Here is an 18,886-nt window from a genome sequence, read left to right as displayed (position 1 = left end):
TGCTGGTGTATTTTATGAATTTGGTAGAAGATACTAAAAAAGGTTCTTTTTACTCATAGTTTGAGAAGGACCAAGCTCAGGATGAACACTTTGATTTATCATTACAAATACAGAACTTGTACTTAGTTTCTGTACTAAAAATGTCTTGCTATGTTTCTCAAAATTGTCAATTTGTCATGTTCATTAAATGTTGCAGATATGTGGTTACTTGATTTAACCACCAGAGGGCTACAATTCATCACATCTGTTTGAAGCCCTTCTCCTTAATCCAACCTTAGGTAAAGGGTTTACCAAGTCAACACATCATAGAATAAAAAAAAATCTATACCAGTCTGAAATATTCACAAACCTTTGCTAGATCTGACCACTAAAGGATCTGTGCATCACCTGTCTATTATTATCTTTCACTGTGCAACTATGTGTTTTTTTCACTGGGACTTTTTTCTTTTGCTCCGATCTGCATGACTTACACAAAGTTAATTTATTCCAAAACCAGGAGGACAGAGATGTGTTAGATCACAACTTTATTGAGGAACCAGTTTAAATCAGCAGTTTTTTCTAGTTTCACATTAATTACATAAAATACTAAAGAAAAGAAATACTCAAGTCACCACAAAAAGCACAATACATAACTAATCAAGGGTGAAGACTGGGAGTGAACCTTTAAAAGAAGTCCATGTCATCTGGAGCATCCAGGTCACGGTACTCTATGATGTTGCGTGGGTCACCTCGTGACATTCTTAAATGGTTAAAGGCACCGGAGGAAAAAAGCCCCAGAAAGAAAAGAGTGGAAATGATCATGAAAAGAGAGGTTCAAAATTCTTTAGGAGCAGAAAATCAAAGAAATTAAGGATAAAACGTACAGTGGTCTCACCTGATGTTGCGTGGCTTTCCCAGGTAGCCACCTTGTCCACGGAAGTTGTCATAACTGCCTCTTCCTCCACCACCTCCTCCTCCTCCACCTCCACCTCCATATTGGTTGGGAGGGTAAGGAGGAGCACCTGTTAAAAAGGTGATTAAACATCAAAGCAGACAAGACAAGAAGACAGTTCTTGTCATTTGAAACATGTCAGAGAAGCTCTCAACAAGGCATGACGAGGACATGGCTTTTAAATGTGTGCTGCCAAAACAAAAACATAGACAAACCGATACCATGTAGCAGATAAATTCAGAAAACACACCTCCATAACCCATCAATGGTGGACGCGGCTGCCCAAAGCCCATTGGACCCTGAGGACCTTGAGGAGGAAACGGCATGCTGGGAGAAAGTAAACCTGTCGGACCAAAGATAAAGTTCACTGTTTAGAGAGTTTGATGTTTTTATGAGTGTCTGCACTGATTTGAGAGGAAATGTGTTGATCATGACCTGGGCCTGGGAGAGGAGGAAGTTTCATCTCTGGCAGTGACGGTCTTTTTGCATCCATCAGAAAATTATTGAAGAAGGACACTTCCTTTTTCACTTCTTCAATTTTGTCTCCATGTTTGTTGAGGATGTGTTTGCGTACAAACTCTGGACCCTTAAAAGTAATGAGAAATAAAAAAATTTCAGAAAACCTTAAAATTATACAATTATTGTGGCTAGTACAAAATACTGCCAGTGAAACTCCAATAGAGTAGAGTATGTATTTTCTTTCCTTGGCGACCAGACAGTCTCAAGTAAATCTTTCCAGCATACTTGACTCTCTCTCTCTCTCTCACACACACACACACGCCAACACACACTTACTTTAAATTTTTTGCCACTAAGCGGACAGAGCCACTTGTCCTTCCCCAGCTCTTGGGTGTTTGCGGATACAAACTTCTCCACCTCCTCCTCGGGATCTTTGCGGCCCATCTTCGCTGCCTCATCCTCAGAAAGGATTTCTTTCAGTCCAAACAAAGGACTCAGCTTCTCCTCCACAATCTTCTGCCATTGTTGCACTGTTTGGAGTTTACCAGAAGAGCATGAAAGGTTTGAATTGATGAAAAAAATGTAAAATGATTTGGAGATCACTTTTTAAAAACTCATCTTGGGCGTTGGGGTTCTCAAGCTTTAAGAGGACGATACAGAATAAGTTTGACTGCTGTAAGAAATATTTGTTTACTTTCTGTTATACTGACACACCTCCATGTTCCAGGGAGGGCAAACACACTCACCTTCTCCATTTGCGATGCGGTTTGGGGGGACCGGCCCCCGTACATGGATCATACCACAGCGATTTGGCATTTCATCTTCACTGGGGTATTCGCAGGTGTTGTAGTAGTCAATTGAATGCACAATACGCAGGTACAAGATCAGACGATCTAGAACCTAAGGAGGGAAGAGTAAAAGAAAAACTAAAAGGCTGAATGCTACTGCTTTATTTACCTATTTTTACAGTCAAGGAGCTCTGGGGCAAAAACAACAAAAAAATGCTTCAGAAACAGGGCGGAGGAAAACAATAGGGAAGTTTTGATAAGGAATTGAGCTACACAGATATTTTCAATCAAGAGTAAAAAGTAAAACCTTGGCTAGTTTCTCGTCCCTCTCCACAGTGGTCTCAGCGGGGTTCCCCTCCTTAGCGCCCTCCTCAGGGTCCATCCCACTCCCAGAGCCCAGCAGCTCCTCCTCCTCAGCACTCACCTCCTCTATCAGGTAATCTGTGATATTCTTAAGGATGGGATTCTGGGCTTGTAACTGAGGAAACAACAATCAAGGAATAAATGAAAAACAGACAGTACATTAAAAATAAATAAATAAGACTGGATATATCAGCTGTGCACCTCAGTGCTCTGCCCCTCCTCTTGAAACTTGTTGCTCCAGAGGTCTCCTTTCTCATCCAGGGCATGGATGAGCTTGGCAGCCAGCTTGATGTCGTTGCGGAGCACCTGCTTGTGCTGAGTGATGCCATTAACATTACGCACCCTCCGGGCCAGGTCCCTGTTCACCCCCGGTGCCAGTTCACAATCTCTCAGCTGTGAAGGGTAGAGAGTGAAACACACATTTTAATGGCCTCTACTGCTATTTCGCAGATTATACAAGTAATAAAGAAAGGTGCTATAATCATCCAAAGCTCCCATGAGTCCGACATGTTTGGACAAGCTATGAAGCATTATTTTTAAACACAAGCTTTCAACACAGCCACTGATTTCATACTGCTGAAAATGTTTAATGTGAACAGTGATAATAAACCTTCATTACTCTTTAAAAAATTATGTCTGAATGAATGCTGTGTTGGTATTTTCCTATTTGCGGCTAATCCATCTTATCCTTGGTCACATTGCTGTTCTTTTGTGATTGATTTGGTGCAATAAATAATTTCACTGTCTCGGCACATATGATACATGTTTGTCCATGTAACTTTCTTCACATCTTAAAAAAATAAAGTTCTAATTATCTGTCAGTGAAGTAGCAGTGGTTTGTGTGTGTCTCATTCTCTCTACTGTTTAATTATCTGATGGTTGCAAAGATTGTGATTGCATTTAAGAAAGGCTTAACACCTACTCTGATGTTCTGCAGGTTCCAGCACACCTCTTTGATGTTGACGCTGCGGTCGAAAGTCACCCAGCAACGTCTGAAAAACCTGCAACAGCACAGAGTTTTTGTTTGAGGGGCAATTTAAATTCAGTCCATTAATAAAAATAAAATTGTTTGCTTTAGTTGCCAAAAGCATAATCTTGTTCATGCCTTTAGCAACTTAGTTCCTTCCATTTAGATTCAAAACTCTATCTCCAAAAATGGGGCTTTCTTGTCAATAGAAACTTTGGCCTCTCCTGCATAACGTGTAAAATATTGCTGTATTTCATCCTAATTTTTCAATGGATATCCACAAAATTAAGGCCTAAGATTATCTGTGCAAACCTAAATAAAAGCTGTAGTTGGGTAAATTAGCAGAAACATTAACAGACAGGAAGTGTGTTTGAAATGATCCAGGGCTCTTTTTATGGTAACGGTACGACTGATATCTTGCTGTTCTTAACATACCTGCGCTCTGGATGAGGGTCAGACAAGCAAACCCGTAAAAAGCCAGGGTAACGACGGCAAAGCTGAGAGGAAAATAGGAAAATGTAATTAAAACACAATTCAATAAACCCCATCAGCGATTCTACATCTGCTGGGAAACTCACAGCGATGATCTCAGCCTTGGAGATAGAGGGAGCAATGCTCCTCATGAACAGGGAGCAGGTCCTGTGGAGAGGCCGTGGTCTTGGGGAGTCATCTTTAGGTTTCTTTTCCTCCTTCTTTTCCTCTTCAATATTCTCTTTCAGTTTCTCCTCTGCAGAAGGAAATAAGGGGAAGGAATTGAGGGTTTCAACACTTGAAGAAAGGACAATGGAATGGCTTTCTGAAAAAGAAATCATAAACCGTATTTATTACCTTCACCCTCCTCTTCCTCCTCTTCCTCCTTTTCTTCCACCACTTCTTCTTTCTTCGCAGGTTTATCAGAACAGTTAGAGTTTGAGTCTGAATCTGAATCAGAGTCACTCTCAGAGGCGCTGGCTTCATCATCACTGTCTCCACTGCGCTTTCTCTTCCTTCTTGCCTGATGAACCAAAAAATTAGATTTCTGTCACTTATTAGCCAATAATTTCCCTCACAGAGAGGCTACTTACTTTCTTTGGTTCAGACATTTCAGCTTTGGCAGTTTCTTTCTCTGCCTCTTCTTTCACATCCTCCCCTTCTGCTGCAGCAGCTCTCTCTGTGCTGGCTGAGTCGTTCTCCTCCTGTGGAAGAGATTACCCACATCAGCAACGCGCCAAGAAACCTGGACCACTGGTTGATGACTGACAGAGCAGAAAACATACTTTCTCATTCTTGTCTTTCTCTACTAAGGGTTTGCGATCAGTATCCTGGGGTTTCAGGTCATCTCTCTTAGGAGGGTCAGCCCCGCCTGAGACAGACGCTGACTTTTCCCTCTCCTTCTCCTCTTCCTCTTCTGATGGCAAGTCCAGGATGCGAAGATCATGATCCGTCCCTCCTTCCATCTTAATCACAGCTGAAGGTGGTAAAGACAGAACATGTTTCTAGACTTAAGATTGATTGTCGGAATGGACAAAAACTACTGTAATAACACGAGTTATCACGTTAGCTATCACCACAATTCTTTTGTTTACCTGCATCCAGAACCTTGATAATGGCCGGGGTCTGTTCAATATCCAGGGAGACATTATCAAACCAGTTGTTCTCCATCAGAAACATAAAGACGTTGAGACGGTTGTGCAGGGCGCTCTGAGCCTCTGCCTTCAGCCTGCTGGCCTCATCTGGGTGATACTTGGACCTGAACCTGTGTCCAGAGTTTGGGTCCACAAAAGAGTGGGGAGGGAATGACGGGGTAGGGGTGGATGGAATGTAAAAGTTAGACAACAAACACATTTTTATATGCCAATGATGCAAGTGTGGTGTCAAAGTGGCACTGAGAAATATAACACATTAGAAAATTAAAAAATCTCTAAACACCTAACAGTATTAACCCATGTGGTTAAGTCATTTGTTGGATAAGTTAAAAAATCCCAAATTTAGTGATGACAACAGTGTAGCTGAAAAGTGTTGTGATACAGAAATTAATTTCAGTGTTTGATTCTACCTAGCCCTTCTGTTGGTCCTTTAGTGAATGTGATGTCTGACTTTGGGATTATTTGGGCTAATTATTGCACATCACTGTAATGTCAGAAATTAATTTCCCCAAAATCAGAGAAAAACACAACAGGAAGATTATAAAACTAAGCATTCACATATCAAGATTTCACATTAGAAATGTTGATCATTGAGTGGACTACAGTTACCTTTCGTTCTGCCAGTTTATTAACAAATAAATACAGAGAGGGGGGTCTCTTCTGTGAAAGTGCGCTCCACTTCACCCCAATGGTGTCTGTACACACAAATTCGGTTTTGGGATTGGATTTGATCCAAATAAAAAGAAAATAGTGTAGAAAAAGTATAAAACAAGAAAAAAAAACTCCAGGCGCGGAAGTTTAGTTGACTGTCTATCTAAAATTCCTGATACTGTGTGTCTAAGAGCAACTGCATTGTGCGCAGTGCATGCCCTTGCTGTCTAAGACCGATTCTTGCTGACGCGCTCCACTTTTTTCTCCTTGTAGTAGTAGGAATGAAGGGGGGAAATTGGTTATATCAAGCAAAAAAATATTGCATGATACCTGTGGAATAAGTGCAATAAGCATTAACATGTATAAAAACTTTGCATTTTGGAAAAGTTAAAACAAGAAAAAAGAAAATCATCCCAAATAAAAGGAACAGCTTTTCGATTAAAGCCTTAGACAAAAATACTCAATCAGAATTTAGAAACATTGTCTTTTTTACTAACTTACTGCAAACAATGTAAGAGTTTAGTGTTTTTAGCCACTTTGTCAGGAAGTGGTGTTATAAACATTTATGGAACATTCTGTCTTCAATCACACGTTTGTAGTTGAACCAAAGAATAACAGGTGCTTTGACTTGGGTTGATTTTCATCTATGATCAAATATAAGTATTGTAAAAAAAAAAGGAAAAAATGAGAAAATTATGAGTGGGCCTGGTCCCAGAACTGGTGCAACGGGGTCTTTGAAAAACTTGGTAGAAGATTAAAAAGAATCTATGACACAATTTAATTTCACAATGTGGGAGAACGTCTATTTATTCCTGAGACAGGTAAAACTAGTCTTTCTTCCCATTAGACACCAACAATGAGACCAGGCCCTAAGTATAAGCTTGGTACTTGAGGAAAAAGCAATTATATCAGAGGAAAATGTAAAAATGACAGCAATTTGCTTGGTTTCTACCTAGCAAATTTAGAGATTTTAATTAACAGATCCTATCACTGTAAAATGAAAACTAGACTAGAGAGAACCTAAATTACAGAGAAGAAATATTCATGAATAAGCTGTTGGAAGGTAAAGCAAGTGAGTTCGTACCACTCCTCATCTTTATGAGCCAAAAAGAAGTCCTGCATCTGCTGTCGGCGGAAGTCAATCTTGTACTCATTGTAGCGCTTGACTGCCTCAGTCTCGTCCACAGAATCATCCAGGGACAGCAGAAACTCTTTAAAGCTTTTCATTATGGGGGGAGGAGGACCTAAATCCATGTCGTGGATGTTACCCAGCCTAGTGGACAAGTTAGAAATCATTTTGAAGTTTCTGTAAATTCAGTGTGTGATAAAAACTGATAAACTGATAGCACCTCTTACCTTGCCTGAATAGGGATACCATGATGAGGCTGCATAATGTGCATGTCGGGATGGCCCCAGTGCTGTGGTGGCCCATAACTAGGTCCTCCTCCAACACCATAACCTAAGTCATATCCTCCACGGTAAGGGTCCCCACCATGGTCATCCCTGCCATGCACAGAAGACGGATATGAAGCAACAGCTTATACAACCTGTACTGGCGGTGTGTTCTTATTGCTACTAATCAACTCACCAGTCTCTTCTCATGCGTTTCTGTTGCGGACTCATGTCGTGCCTGGGTGGGGAGAATCTCTCTCGTCGGCCTCTGTCATAATCTCTGTACTCTCCACGGCTACGACGTTCTCTACCCCTGTCCCACTCCCTTAGAAATTTGAGACACAAATCAAGACATGAAAAAAACGGCTGTAATTCCATCTCTAAATTTTAATTTTACCGTGAAGGTTTGCTGGAGTTGTATCCTGTCTCTGCATCGGTGGCTCTTTGAACCTCAATGCAGCGTTTTTGTTTTTCGCTCACCTGTCGTTCCAGTCATCTCTGCGCCTGTCCTCCCTCTCTCTGGATCTGTCGTAGTCACTTCGCTCCCGTCTAAACTTGTCCCTTCTCCTGCGATCGTACTCATCATCACTGTCCCCCATCTGCGTAATCAGAGAAAAGCAAACTGAAATCATCGTGTGGTGGTGGTGGTTTAAGATGGCCTAGATTTAAACGCAAACCTTAGTGGAAAACTTTATGTCAAAAAGTCATTTCGGCGTTGGCGTTGTTTCATTTCGCACTTTCAGCAAGACAAAAAAGGTGAAGTATGCAGCTAAACCGAAAATAAATCAAGTCATAGATGAGAAAACTGCAGAAAAGAGGACGGATATCATACTAGGGTGGCACAACATGGGAAATAGTCAGCCGACTTTCCCACTGAAACGACGAAAAAAAGAGGTCCAAGCAAGTTGAACGTGTGGTTATGAAAATACTATACACACAGGCAAATATTATCCGAAACAACTTGCTTAAAACAGAAGTTTGTCGTCTCTGTGTCATGAGCTGGAACCAGCGAGGTGCTAACGAGCTAACTAAGCTACTATTGTTGAGCTAACCTCATATTTAACATTACTGTTAGTCTCTTGAGACACCACTTGCTTTTAAAATATGAATGACAAGTCTCATTTGAATCAGTCCAACTTTGTTTAAGTAATATCGTGGAAATACGTACCTCAGATATTTATTTAGCTCGACGCTTTCTGCTTTCCCTCTTCCGCTGTTTGTCTTCTTCTTGACGTTGCAATGCAACGTCAAACAAACGACATAATGTCACGCTGCTGCCACCAAGTGGTGACTAGGGGAGATTTACTTCTCCTTTACAGTGCGAACCTGGTGCAAACCATAGACTGTATGATAAGGTCAGAACATGTCAGAATTGAGTGATTAACGTATAAAAATCTTCACAGCATCTAATCCAGAGATGATATTTGTCTGGATCTCTGAGATTCAGTTTTGACCAAGATGTTAAGTTACTGTAATTAAAGGCCATACAAATAAGTTAGTGTTAAGGTTAATTACAGTTGCACTAAAATCCCGTCTTGAATTACCTTAAACAATACCTTAATTTTTCAAATAGAACACACCCTTTTGTTGTTGTTTTCTATCTTTTTGTTACTCCAAAACATTTTTTTTATTTGCTTATGATTTTCATTTTACCATATATTTTGCTTTAAAAGTGTATGCTTGTATATTGAAATCAAGACAAAGAATATCGTTAGTGTTGCAGCATAATTGCCTGATTCACATATTACACGCATTTGAATTTTCTTATATCAATAATTTGAATTATCCCTTCTCCACTATTCCCAGAATTCATTAAGACATTGTTTTTCTGATTGTGTTTGTTATACATTGTAGTTTGTATTATTACATGTTTCTGTTCAGGGGTTTTACTTAAAATTGAGATGCTGCATCTTGATGGGCTATCCTTTGATAAATTCAAATTCAAGAACAAACAAGAAAACAATAGTAAACAGTCCAAATATTTCTGTTATTCTGTTATAACACCAGTTAAATGGTAAGGTCATTTTTTAGGTGCAATAAATACTCAAATGCCAGCATATTTGACAATTTGAAACATATTGATGTCTTCCTGTTTAGTTGCCAATATCAAATCTCTGTGGGGCAACATGGACTTAAATAGTTATTCATTATAGATAGAATCTATTTTTTATAAAGTATTTCAAAGGGAACTAACTATGGCAAAACAACATTAAAACATAAGCATATTTTCGTACTTCTGACCACTCAAATTTCTTGCTCAGAATATTTGAACCCAACACTCCCATCAAACAAACACACAAACTGAAGAGTTTGGAAAAACATCTGTTTTAGTGTGATGTTATGTTAAAGAGCACAAACAAAAGTCGAAATGAAAGTGCTTCATTAAACAATTTAATAAATGAAACATTCAAGCTACATTGTTTCACGTCTTGTTATCCAATAAATGCCTGAATCTGGTCTTTTTTATGCTTTTTTTTGTCCTTCCTCTGAAACGTAACTGCTGCCTCATATAATCCAGCATGACGTGTGGCCACATTTGAGTAGACTGCGGTTCATCCTCCAGGATAAATGCAGATTCCAGCTCCTGGGAGAAGGGTCTATCAGCCATGGGTTCGAATGGAAAGTCTCCTCCGGGTCCATCGGGAATGAAATGCCTTCGGAAAGACCTTTCCAAAAAAGGCTACAAATGTGTAAATGGCTGTTATTCCTTATTCCAGGGTGACATTAAAATTTAAAGTAAATATACCTGACAAGTTCATGAAAAAATGAAGGATGTTTTTATAACATTTGCGGTGTTTGATACTGTTCAGTATGATGTGTTTTCTTTTGGCACTCTGATCTCTGTGATCCTAAACTAAGTACTAGAAATCTGAATAATAAAGATATTGGATTAGGAGCTTACCTTCTCGAGGTCTTGTGGAGTTGCGTTTGAATGCAGCTGAACAGAAAAAAAGACGACAAAGAACAGCAAGGAAAATGATCTGAGCACGGACCTGTGCTTCTGCAGTGTTGCAAACATCTCTCAACTGCAGAGTGAACGCAGCACACCATAAGCTTAATGAGCTCCCTTATGAAGACTTCTTGCTTCAGAGATCTATGTATGTGATGTCATGTCCCCATGTTTGAACTTAGGGCCCATATATCTTTAATGAGTTGTTTGTTGAACAAAGTAAAAGAACCCCACATGACTTCTTCCGTTAACTGCACCCCTCCTTACCGCTCAGTCCAAAGATTCAATAAGGGTCATTCTGCTCCAACATGAATTGTCTTTTCTTGCAAGCAGCAGGTGGTGTTATGACATGTGCATGAAGTGATGTGTGTGCAAAGAAATGAAGGGATTAAAAGGGAAAATGCTCATTGAATTCAGAAAGTCTTAATGAATCACCATCACACACACACACACACACACACACACACACACACACACACACACACACACACACACACACACACACACACACACACACACACACACACACACACACACACACACACACAGGTTACTCCTCGCAGGTGAAGTATTCTACAGTAATGTGACAACTCAAAGGTGTTTAAATTATAAGGCCTTTTACAACAGATTCAGTGATACTGATCAAAACAAAGCAACATTTCGACGTACGTTTATGGGACTGTGTCTGATCTAGGAACAAAAATAACAGAGACAAAACTATACGAAAAGGATCATTGTCTAAACTGACATTCATCCTGTTTGTGTGTTTTTTTTAAATAGAGCATTCATTAAGACGAGAGGAGAAGAATCTGAATGAAACGCACAGCTGGGTTTCTCTCCTCTATGGGCTAATTAGCTGCTAAGTCTCTCATGCAAATAGGATTATAGACTTGGAATAATTAGCAAAGCATTTTTTTGGGTGACCCATGTTGATGGCGAAGTTTGACAATTATATCTATCTGTATTGAAAAAAAACTCTCATAGTTAGAAATATTCCAAAAGGTTTAAGTACTAATATTTGCTTTACCTAGGCTTTTTTCCAAACACAATCAAGTATGAGTAGAGTGTTAGAAACATCAATGTGCATGTTTTCTTCTTAAAACAAAATAAGACACAAGAGCAAAATTTTCTTTTCAAAATCAGTTTAATCTCCCACAAATCAGACATTAAATGTGGCTTTTCCACAGACTGTGTATAGACTTCCTAAGGATTCTCCAACCTGCCTTTATACATGAAAATCATACTTGACACTGTACATTTGTTATTTAAATGTAATAAACTAGGCACATTCTAACAGAAAAAAAGGAGAAATCAATTTAATGGGTGGAACAGTTTTCCTTTGTTTCAGGTAACAGTCTCTGAAATTGAGACAGATGGAGCAAACCAGAAAAGGTACAGTACAAAAGACACTTGAAGCTTACTGTGACAAAGGAACGGCAGTTCTATTTTACAATAAAGACTATTGCCAACAAGTCCCGATGAGAACTTAGTAGTGTTGAGTGTTTTTTTTTTTGTAATTTTTTTTATCAATCATCAGTACGGTAAAAAGATGGAATGTTCTGATTTTCTACTTGGTGACTGTATGTCACAGCAAAATACAACTTTGTGAAATCAAATCTTGAGATTTGATTGATGACATTCATGTATGTGCTAGTGTTTTTCTCTGTTGTAACTTTTTTTTTTAATGTGATGTTGATATGTTTAGGGGTGATTATCTTGTATGTGTTTATTTTAATTGGTAAAACAGATTTTAAAACGTCTGCAGCACTCATTTTTATCATACATGACTAATTAAAAAAAAAAAAGCTCAACACCCAGTAACAATAAAACACATAAAAAACAATCCAGTCAAGAGTATCTGGTCTGAGACAAAGTAAACACTGTGAAAAAAATAGAAGTGAAACAGTTTGGCTGAAACAACTATTAAAGATGTCTATTTTTCCTGCTCTTTGTGTGAATCAACAGTTTGGACCCAGCACAGGTCACTGTATAAAGCACAGAAACAAGCCCTACGTGGTTTGACAGCCAATGAGCTTATCCAGATTTCTAGGTGCAAATCAAGCAGTTTATGTTGTCTCATTCTGAGCCCTGCACACAGGGAAACACGTGCGTTCTATTTCTTTGTTTTTTTTTTTGTCTTTCTAAGAACAAATGTGGAGCAAAAGTTCAGACAAGGAAACAAGCTGAAAGCAGTATTAAATACGGCTAGACAAGAGGAAAACAGAGGAGTGTGAATCCTGTCCCTTCAGTTTCCAAACATTTAATTTAACATACCAATGTACACCAAGGAAAATGTAAGGCAATTATGCTCTCCTCAGCTAAAAACAAAAATACCCTCTCGGGTCCCAAGTTTATAATCATGAATAGATTTTTCACTGAATCAAAGAGAACAAAACTCTCAAAACTATCTATAAGACCAAATCCACGTCGGCTCTATGTTATGCATTTACAATACACACTGACCTTTACTTTGCTGCTATAAACCTGAGTTTGCTCAATTTGACAAACTTTATAAAGCTAAAAGGTAACTTCCTTAACTGACCACATAAACTCATCCATAAAAAAATGTAAAAGCAGCAGAAAAGTACAACATCTTTGCAGTGTTTCGTTTTAGTGTGTAGATAGAGTAAAGTGGAGTTTAAGATCAGTGTTAATTTTTTAAAAAGATGAAAAATAGCTTTAAACTGCAAGACAAAGAGATCAGAAAAATAATAAATGACCAACATTTCCCCCCACTCCCACTCTTATGTCAGGGAAATCTGTGAGAAAAAAACAAAAGTCTCTAAACTTTGTGTGTGGAACTCAAATCTTACAAATACAGCCTACGATTGCGCTTCCAGCGCAGGATGCATTTAGCAATTACAGTATCTTTCTTTTTCTTACAGCACATTAGATTACAAAAAAAGACTGTAGTGGCCCATTCTTTTTGTGCAGCACTAGTGGTTAGGTCACAGAATGTGGCAAAGTCATGAATAAAAACATGCATTTAAAAGGAGCTCTGAGAATAAACAGAGGGGAATCTATGTAAAAACTTGGCTTTTTGCCCCATTTTTCATTTTTAGGTAAATTGGTTCGTGTAAGTGCTGCATGTGCTTTGACACGATCAAGGAAACCTTCTCTGGTCACTTGGTAAAAGATTCTGTTACATTAAATGTCAAGCCAACCACATTAGTAGTGTGAGAAAAGCAAGACATGAACCCCCTTTTTCAGGTTATTCTGTGTAATCTCATTGTACTTTAGTTCAGTTGTCAGACGTCGACTCTATCCCTACCAATCAGCTGTGCAGTGTCATCGTCAGTGTGGTGCCTGTCCTCTCCAGTGCTGTCGCTGTCTGAGTCTGTGTCCTCTAGTGGGGAGTGGTAGCCCTCGTAATCCAGGAGTGGAGAGTCGCAGCGGACGGGTGAGGTGAGGCACTGGGCAGTAGTGGTGGTGGTGGTGGCGGAATAGGCCCCTGGACTCCCAGAGGGAGACCCGGGGTTGGATGGCCGAAGCAGAGGAGTGCGCTCAGAGTCTCCCTCGCCCTCTGTCCCTTCTTCTTCTCCCCGTCCCCCACTTTCCTCCTCAGACTCAGACTCGGATTGTTCTGTTTTGTTCCGAGTGACGCGTTGTTTGCACACCGGGCAGGTCTTCTTGGTCTGTGTGAGCCATGGGTCCACACACTTGCAGTGATAGGCTGAAAAACAGGTTGAAAAAGTTAACTTTATGTGATGCTTTCACTTTCATTTGTCATAAAAAGAATAAATGAAAAATTAGAGAATTTGCAAGTTTGGTTAACAAATGAGAATGTTGCATTGTGAACACTTTGATTCTAGCTTAAGATAAAAAAAATAAGTTGAAAGAAGACTGCACGTTAAAAAAGAATCACATTTGAAAGAATAATACTGAATTCTGTTAGTTCAATAGAGGTTCTTTGTCAAAGTACAGAAATGTATAAACTCTGTTATGACATGAGAAGAAGATTTAAGATTTACCATGAGAGCACGGTAAGACTCGCAGCTTGTCTCCCTCTTCATACTCGTCCAGACAGATGGCACACACATCATAGTCATCTCCTAAAACAGAGGAAAATTCAAATATTTCGAGGAAATAAGATTCCTTCAAAAACTTAAACTCTTTTCTATTCCACAGAAGAGTAAAATGGCAGAAGATCCTTGAAAAAGATGCAGCTACGTCCTCATATCAAGGTTTCAATGAGAAGCAATAACATCTGGTTACCTTTACGGAACTTGTGGGTTGGGATGCGCCTCAGCTGTTCTTTGGACAGACGATTTTTCCTTAGCCGTTTTCTGTATTGCACACATCGTATAATCTGCGTAGAAGAAAAACGTCGTGTTAGCTGTTGCATGAGAAGTAAAGACCAGCAACGACAGGTTAGTTGTCATCATGGGACTAAGTAAAAAGCCATTTAAATTCTATTTCTTATTCAAACAGATGAGCCTTCTCAATGAATTGGACATCTGAGCAGGAAGCAGAACTCAATTGTAAATTGCTTCCTTTTGGAATCTTAAAACTGCAAACTAAAAAGATAGTTAACAATTTAGTTTGGAAACACTTATGTTTTTTTGTAGCATGGAACAAATGAAATGCAATGCAGAGAGAAAAGCACAAATCTTCAGTCACTAAAGGATTGTTATAAGTCGATAAATCAATCCTCACATTCAGACTTGTTGACCTGCTTGTTGACATGTTAACCTGCCTGCACTCTGCACATGCATGCATCTGGCATTGCTTGAGACGTCCACAAGCTTCAGCCAATAAGCATGTGCAAAGGGACAGCGGAGAGAGTTTGATCTAGTAACTCTTCATCCAGTTTTTGAAGAACAGTATCAGGAAAATATCTAAAATGTGTCTGAAACTTCTGGTAGGAAAAGCACCTTATGACATCAGTGCCCCTTTTTCCCCATAAACTCTCTGTTGTACTGAATCTGCACCTTCGGTGAGGCCGAGCACGTTCAGGGGCTTAAGCTTTGGCTCTGCCAGTTGGCTTCTTTTGAAATCTAGCTTACATTTGCTGTTCTCCTTCCACAACTACATCAGCTAAAAAGTTATAAATGCCTTGGTCAAACTGAGAAAACATTACATTTAACATGCAAACTTACCAAGACAATACACATCACAAGGATGATCATGCCAATGACTCCAGTGAAGGGGATAAGATAGTATGAGAGCGGAAACGCAAACTCTGGCTTGAGGATCACATAAGCCCTACAAGAAGTGAGAAGTAATGATACATTAGATATAAAAACAGTATTATGCACTTAAAATTTTAAATAAAGTTTTATGTAATCAAAGTTTGAAAGATCTATGCTCACCCTTGCTCTGGAATTATGAAATTCCTGAGAATCTGGGAAGCATAGTAGCTGGTAAACACAGAGGGGATCTCAATCTCATCTGCAATTGTGTCTGAAATAAAAAGAAAATCCAACCAGGATGTTCAATGCAGGGGGATTGCGTTAAATAAATGCATAAAGGATATGGTACTGTAGCCATTCTAAAAAGCTGAATTACCATTACTGAAGTTCATATTAAGCAGAGTGTCCGAATACATATTGTGAATTATTGCGGCACTGTATCCAGCTTGCTGGGCGTGCAAAACCTAGAAAACATATTCCTCACATTAGACCAGTTTACGAAAAAAATGCTGAGCTAAAAAACTACACAAAACTCACTGACCTTTATATCAAAGTTGCAATCAAAGCGTCTGATGAGAACGATGAATTTGGTCGTGTTGGCATCATGAGATGGTGGCAGTGGAGGAGGAGGGTCTATTATTGCACAGCCATTGAGCGGGTTGGACACCACCAAAATACCCTTTCACAAAAAGAGGAAAACTATTATTTTAAAAAAGCCTTTAAAAGACAAAAAGCTCATCTATTTACTTAACATTCTTCCTTTACCATTAATCCATCTTTGGGAAGTCGGGGTCCAAAGAAGGCAGGCAGGTCCTCAAACAACATGGATGTCATATTGCTATAATGCTGTGAAAACAAGAAAGAAAAATTAAAATAAAAAAAAAATAACCTTCCACTAAAGGTATGAGATTCCTAAAGACCAAGTTTTTTTTATCAGAAACATGTTCACTGTATCTGTTACATATCTATGACGACTTACAGCATAGATATAGGCATCTGTTGGTGAGGGAACGAGTATGCTGCCGAGGACTACAACAAGGACGCTCCATCGAGCTCCCACGCACCACACACCAGTCTGAACCATGCTTGGCTGCTTACAGTCGCAAACTGTGAAAGAGATGTGACAGCTGCAGATTATACTGAAGAGCAAAAAATGAAAGAACCATCCACATCACAGAAATGCATCTGGACTGGGTCTAAAGCTGATTCCAGAGATTACAGTATGGCATTAGACTGGAAACAGGCTATTCAGGTGGCGAACTGTGGAAATATGCAAATAAATATGCAAACAAGTAACAGTAAAACTGGTTCTCCAACATAAATTAACATGTACTCAATGGTTATCGAAGAAGAGAGCAGGGCAGGACAAAGCCAAAGGATACTGACTGTGTAAAAATGCAAAGGTTTTCTCACACTACATTAGCACTGACAAGCACCACTGCAGTGAATTCTGTTTTTATGAAGGTCTTTTAAGTTTTTTTTTTTCATGAGAAATCCAGACCCCTATCTGAGATATTTACAGCAGATGTGTACAAATCATTTCCTGATAATCAATGCAACATGTGACAATTCACTCTGGAAATGACATTTAGATTAAATCTTGTGGTTTCTAGTGCTAGTTTAATCTTATGCGTTGTTCATTACTCTTACTCTACCTTGCACTTATTTCTAGCTTCATGCTCTTCCTTCACAATTTTACATAACTTTATTTTAAGATGAAACAAAATCAGGAGTCCTGTATATTATGATCAGCAAAGTCAGACAAAAATGTTTGATTTTTTTAAATTTCTAAATAATCATTTTTTTTCTATTATTGAATATTATGACCTAAGTTTATGCACACACTGAAAAGAAATCGAACATTATTTTATACAAAGCACAGTCCAATACTGCCATGTCAAACAAAGTGAATTAAGCTTAAAATATATATAGTTTACTGGCCTTGAATCTGTAGGAGTGGTAAGATTGTTTTAATCAGATTTTTTTTATCAACCCTTCATACTAATGCATAACTTCCTAGATGCCCCATGGCAGTAATCAGGTTGATCATTTTAGTCAGATGACACCAGGCAAGGTAATACTGGCTGCACAAAAGTATTGCTGGACGATCATTTCTTCACTCATGTCGGTTACAAATCAGAAATGATTAATCCATTACAAAAAAATATGCATCAGAGACACTATATATAGTGTATTACATTAAAAGGCCGGCAATGGAGAGCAATCGGGTTACTTCAATAGGTGCATTTTGCAAAATTAAAAAAAAGAGAGAGATCTCAGGGTATTTTCTTCAGTGGGCCAACAGCACAATTAAAAGCACGCTCACGTGCTATGAGAACTGTATCTAGGCCACATTTTACGGCATTATAGTCAGAAGTTAGCCCACATTTTCATCCGCTTGTTGTTTATACCAACATCAAAACAATTGGAAATCCACGAGTTGTAGTAGCTGGCTGCCGGTAGGAATTTAGCAGACGATTAATCTGTTTTGTTGTTCCTGTCGCAATGCTAAACCTGTTCAACATGTGTCCTGCCCTCCTCATCACGTTCTGAAAAACAGTATTGTACTCCAGGAAGGCGATTAATTTGTTGCGTTACTGAAGTCTGACCCACTGGGCTGGATTTACCATTTTATCCAAGCCAGATAGCAGCTAATAAACAATTTGTTTTCAACTTCATGAAACATATTCATTATGCAAAAGATATCAAAAGCTGACAAGATAACACCCGTTTCCCTCTGTGTAGTAGCTACATACCAAACGTCCTGCTAATATGGTACCGTAAGGGTGTTAAGTCAAGTGATTTTGCTCTCGCCACTTGAGTTTCTGACATGTAAAGATGTCATCGATCGGGGACGATAAAGTAATTCTCCTAAAACCCCAAATGTAATTACATTTCCGAATAATCCCTTCAATTGCGCAAGAAAAACACAAAGACAGGAAGGATTAACGTAAGCTAATGTATAGCTAAGTGTTAGCAGACGATACATACATACCAGTTACTTAACGGATTACAATCTGTCCTCTTTGTTGTCTGTGAACATCGTACCTCACACGGTCAACTGGTTGTACAAAACACTGGCAGTTTTTTTTCCGCCGAAGTGAAATTGAAATTGAGACACTTTATCGATCGAGTCAGTGCCGCGTTAGCTTGCTGCTAGGTCGGTTTGTTTGTTATTGCTTCTTGCTCCCTTGGCTCCTCTTCGTGTTGTGACGTTAGGGTGACTCACTTAGGTTATGAGCCACAGCGCCACGAGCGACCGGAAGGACAAACTGCAGTACTGGAAACACGTCGTACTATGACAGTTTGGATAAATAAGAGTCTGGTTTCAAAGAGTTTGAGAACATGACAAATGCATGTTTGTCATGTGCTGGATGAGGCACAAAAATATGTAGTTTTTTTTTCCAGATAGAAGTTATCCAAACTTTAAAATCACAAACAAGGTGTAAGGTGCTCAGTAAAAAAATAAAGAGGGAGAAATTGAGGAAAAAAAGGCTGAGAGGAGTTTCCACTTATTTTGACCAAAGACTTAATTACAAATTTTTGATTTTGACGTAAGCATACCAACTCTTTTTCTTCCAAAGTGCTCACTGAGCTGTAACTTGGTAATCCAAACTGCCTTGACTGC

The 18,886-nt window shown here is 39.0% G+C and overlaps 2 protein-coding genes across 4 annotated transcripts; both read right to left on the bottom strand.

The window, feature by feature from the left end:
- Positions 1-507: 507 nt before the first annotated feature.
- srrt (serrate RNA effector molecule homolog (Arabidopsis)) lies at positions 508-8,448 on the bottom strand. Of its 3 annotated transcripts, none has more exons than XM_074672720.1 (20): positions 8,345-8,448; positions 7,657-7,775; positions 7,373-7,501; positions 7,141-7,287; positions 6,869-7,057; positions 5,074-5,243; positions 4,765-4,955; positions 4,573-4,683; positions 4,337-4,502; positions 4,087-4,235; positions 3,944-4,005; positions 3,464-3,542; positions 2,743-2,934; positions 2,486-2,656; positions 2,137-2,290; positions 1,727-1,920; positions 1,367-1,517; positions 1,182-1,274; positions 864-1,001; positions 508-739 (listed from the first exon to the last, which is right to left on the bottom strand). In XM_074672720.1, exons 2-19 carry the CDS (start codon positions 7,773-7,775, stop codon positions 871-873), a joined length of 2,598 nt encoding a protein of 865 aa, XP_074528821.1. In that variant the 5' UTR covers positions 8,345-8,448; the 3' UTR covers positions 508-739; positions 864-870. The 3 variants fall into 3 exon arrangements, with proteins under 3 accessions (XP_074528821.1, XP_074528819.1, XP_074528820.1); XM_074672718.1 differs by having other exon boundaries at positions 875-1,001; XM_074672719.1 differs by lacking the exon at positions 8,345-8,448 and adding an exon at positions 8,142-8,322 and having other exon boundaries at positions 875-1,001.
- Positions 8,449-11,274: 2,826 nt separating this feature from the next.
- rnf167 (ring finger protein 167) lies at positions 11,275-18,478 on the bottom strand. The gene is made up of 10 exons (XM_074673026.1): positions 18,254-18,478; positions 16,238-16,365; positions 16,024-16,104; positions 15,800-15,937; positions 15,635-15,722; positions 15,439-15,529; positions 15,226-15,331; positions 14,342-14,435; positions 14,098-14,178; positions 11,275-13,799 (listed from the first exon to the last, which is right to left on the bottom strand). The coding sequence occupies exons 2-10, from the start codon at positions 16,340-16,342 to the stop codon at positions 13,375-13,377; spliced, it is 1,209 nt and encodes a 402-aa protein (XP_074529127.1). The 5' UTR covers positions 16,343-16,365; positions 18,254-18,478; the 3' UTR covers positions 11,275-13,374.
- Positions 18,479-18,886: the final 408 nt, after the last annotated feature.

Source organism: Halichoeres trimaculatus, unplaced genomic scaffold, assembly GCF_033239565.1.
Source record: "Halichoeres trimaculatus isolate MK-OKI-2021-1 unplaced genomic scaffold, fHalTri1.1 fHalTri1_scaffold_6, whole genome shotgun sequence".
NCBI classification, from domain to species: domain Eukaryota; kingdom Metazoa; phylum Chordata; class Actinopteri; order Labriformes; family Labridae; genus Halichoeres; species Halichoeres trimaculatus.
Note: the sequence above shows the minus strand (reverse complement) of the source record. Positions and strands in the feature narration are given on the sequence as shown.

What these genes read in the sequence shown, in the direction of transcription:
- srrt (XM_074672718.1), bottom strand. Translation starts at nt 7,775, where the DNA reads ATGGGGGACAGTGATGATGAGTACGATCGCAGGAGAAGGGACAAGTTT. An exon ending in AGGAGGGGCAGAGCACTGAG is followed by an intron (nt 2,657 to 2,742) that starts GTGCACAGCTGA and finishes TTGTTTCCTCAG; the next exon opens with TTACAAGCCCAGAATCCCAT. An exon ending in TTAGTGGCAAAAAATTTAAA is followed by an intron (nt 1,518 to 1,726) that starts GTAAGTGTGTGT and finishes ATTACTTTTAAG; the next exon opens with GGTCCAGAGTTTGTACGCAA.
- rnf167 (XM_074673026.1), bottom strand. Translation starts at nt 16,342, where the DNA reads ATGGTTCAGACTGGTGTGTGGTGCGTGGGAGCTCGATGGAGCGTCCTT. An exon ending in TAATATGAACTTCAGTAATG is followed by an intron (nt 15,530 to 15,634) that starts GTAATTCAGCTT and finishes TTTTTATTTCAG; the next exon opens with ACACAATTGCAGATGAGATT. An exon ending in AGTCTTACCGTGCTCTCATG is followed by an intron (nt 13,800 to 14,097) that starts GTAAATCTTAAA and finishes CCTGTTTTTCAG; the next exon opens with CCTATCACTGCAAGTGTGTG.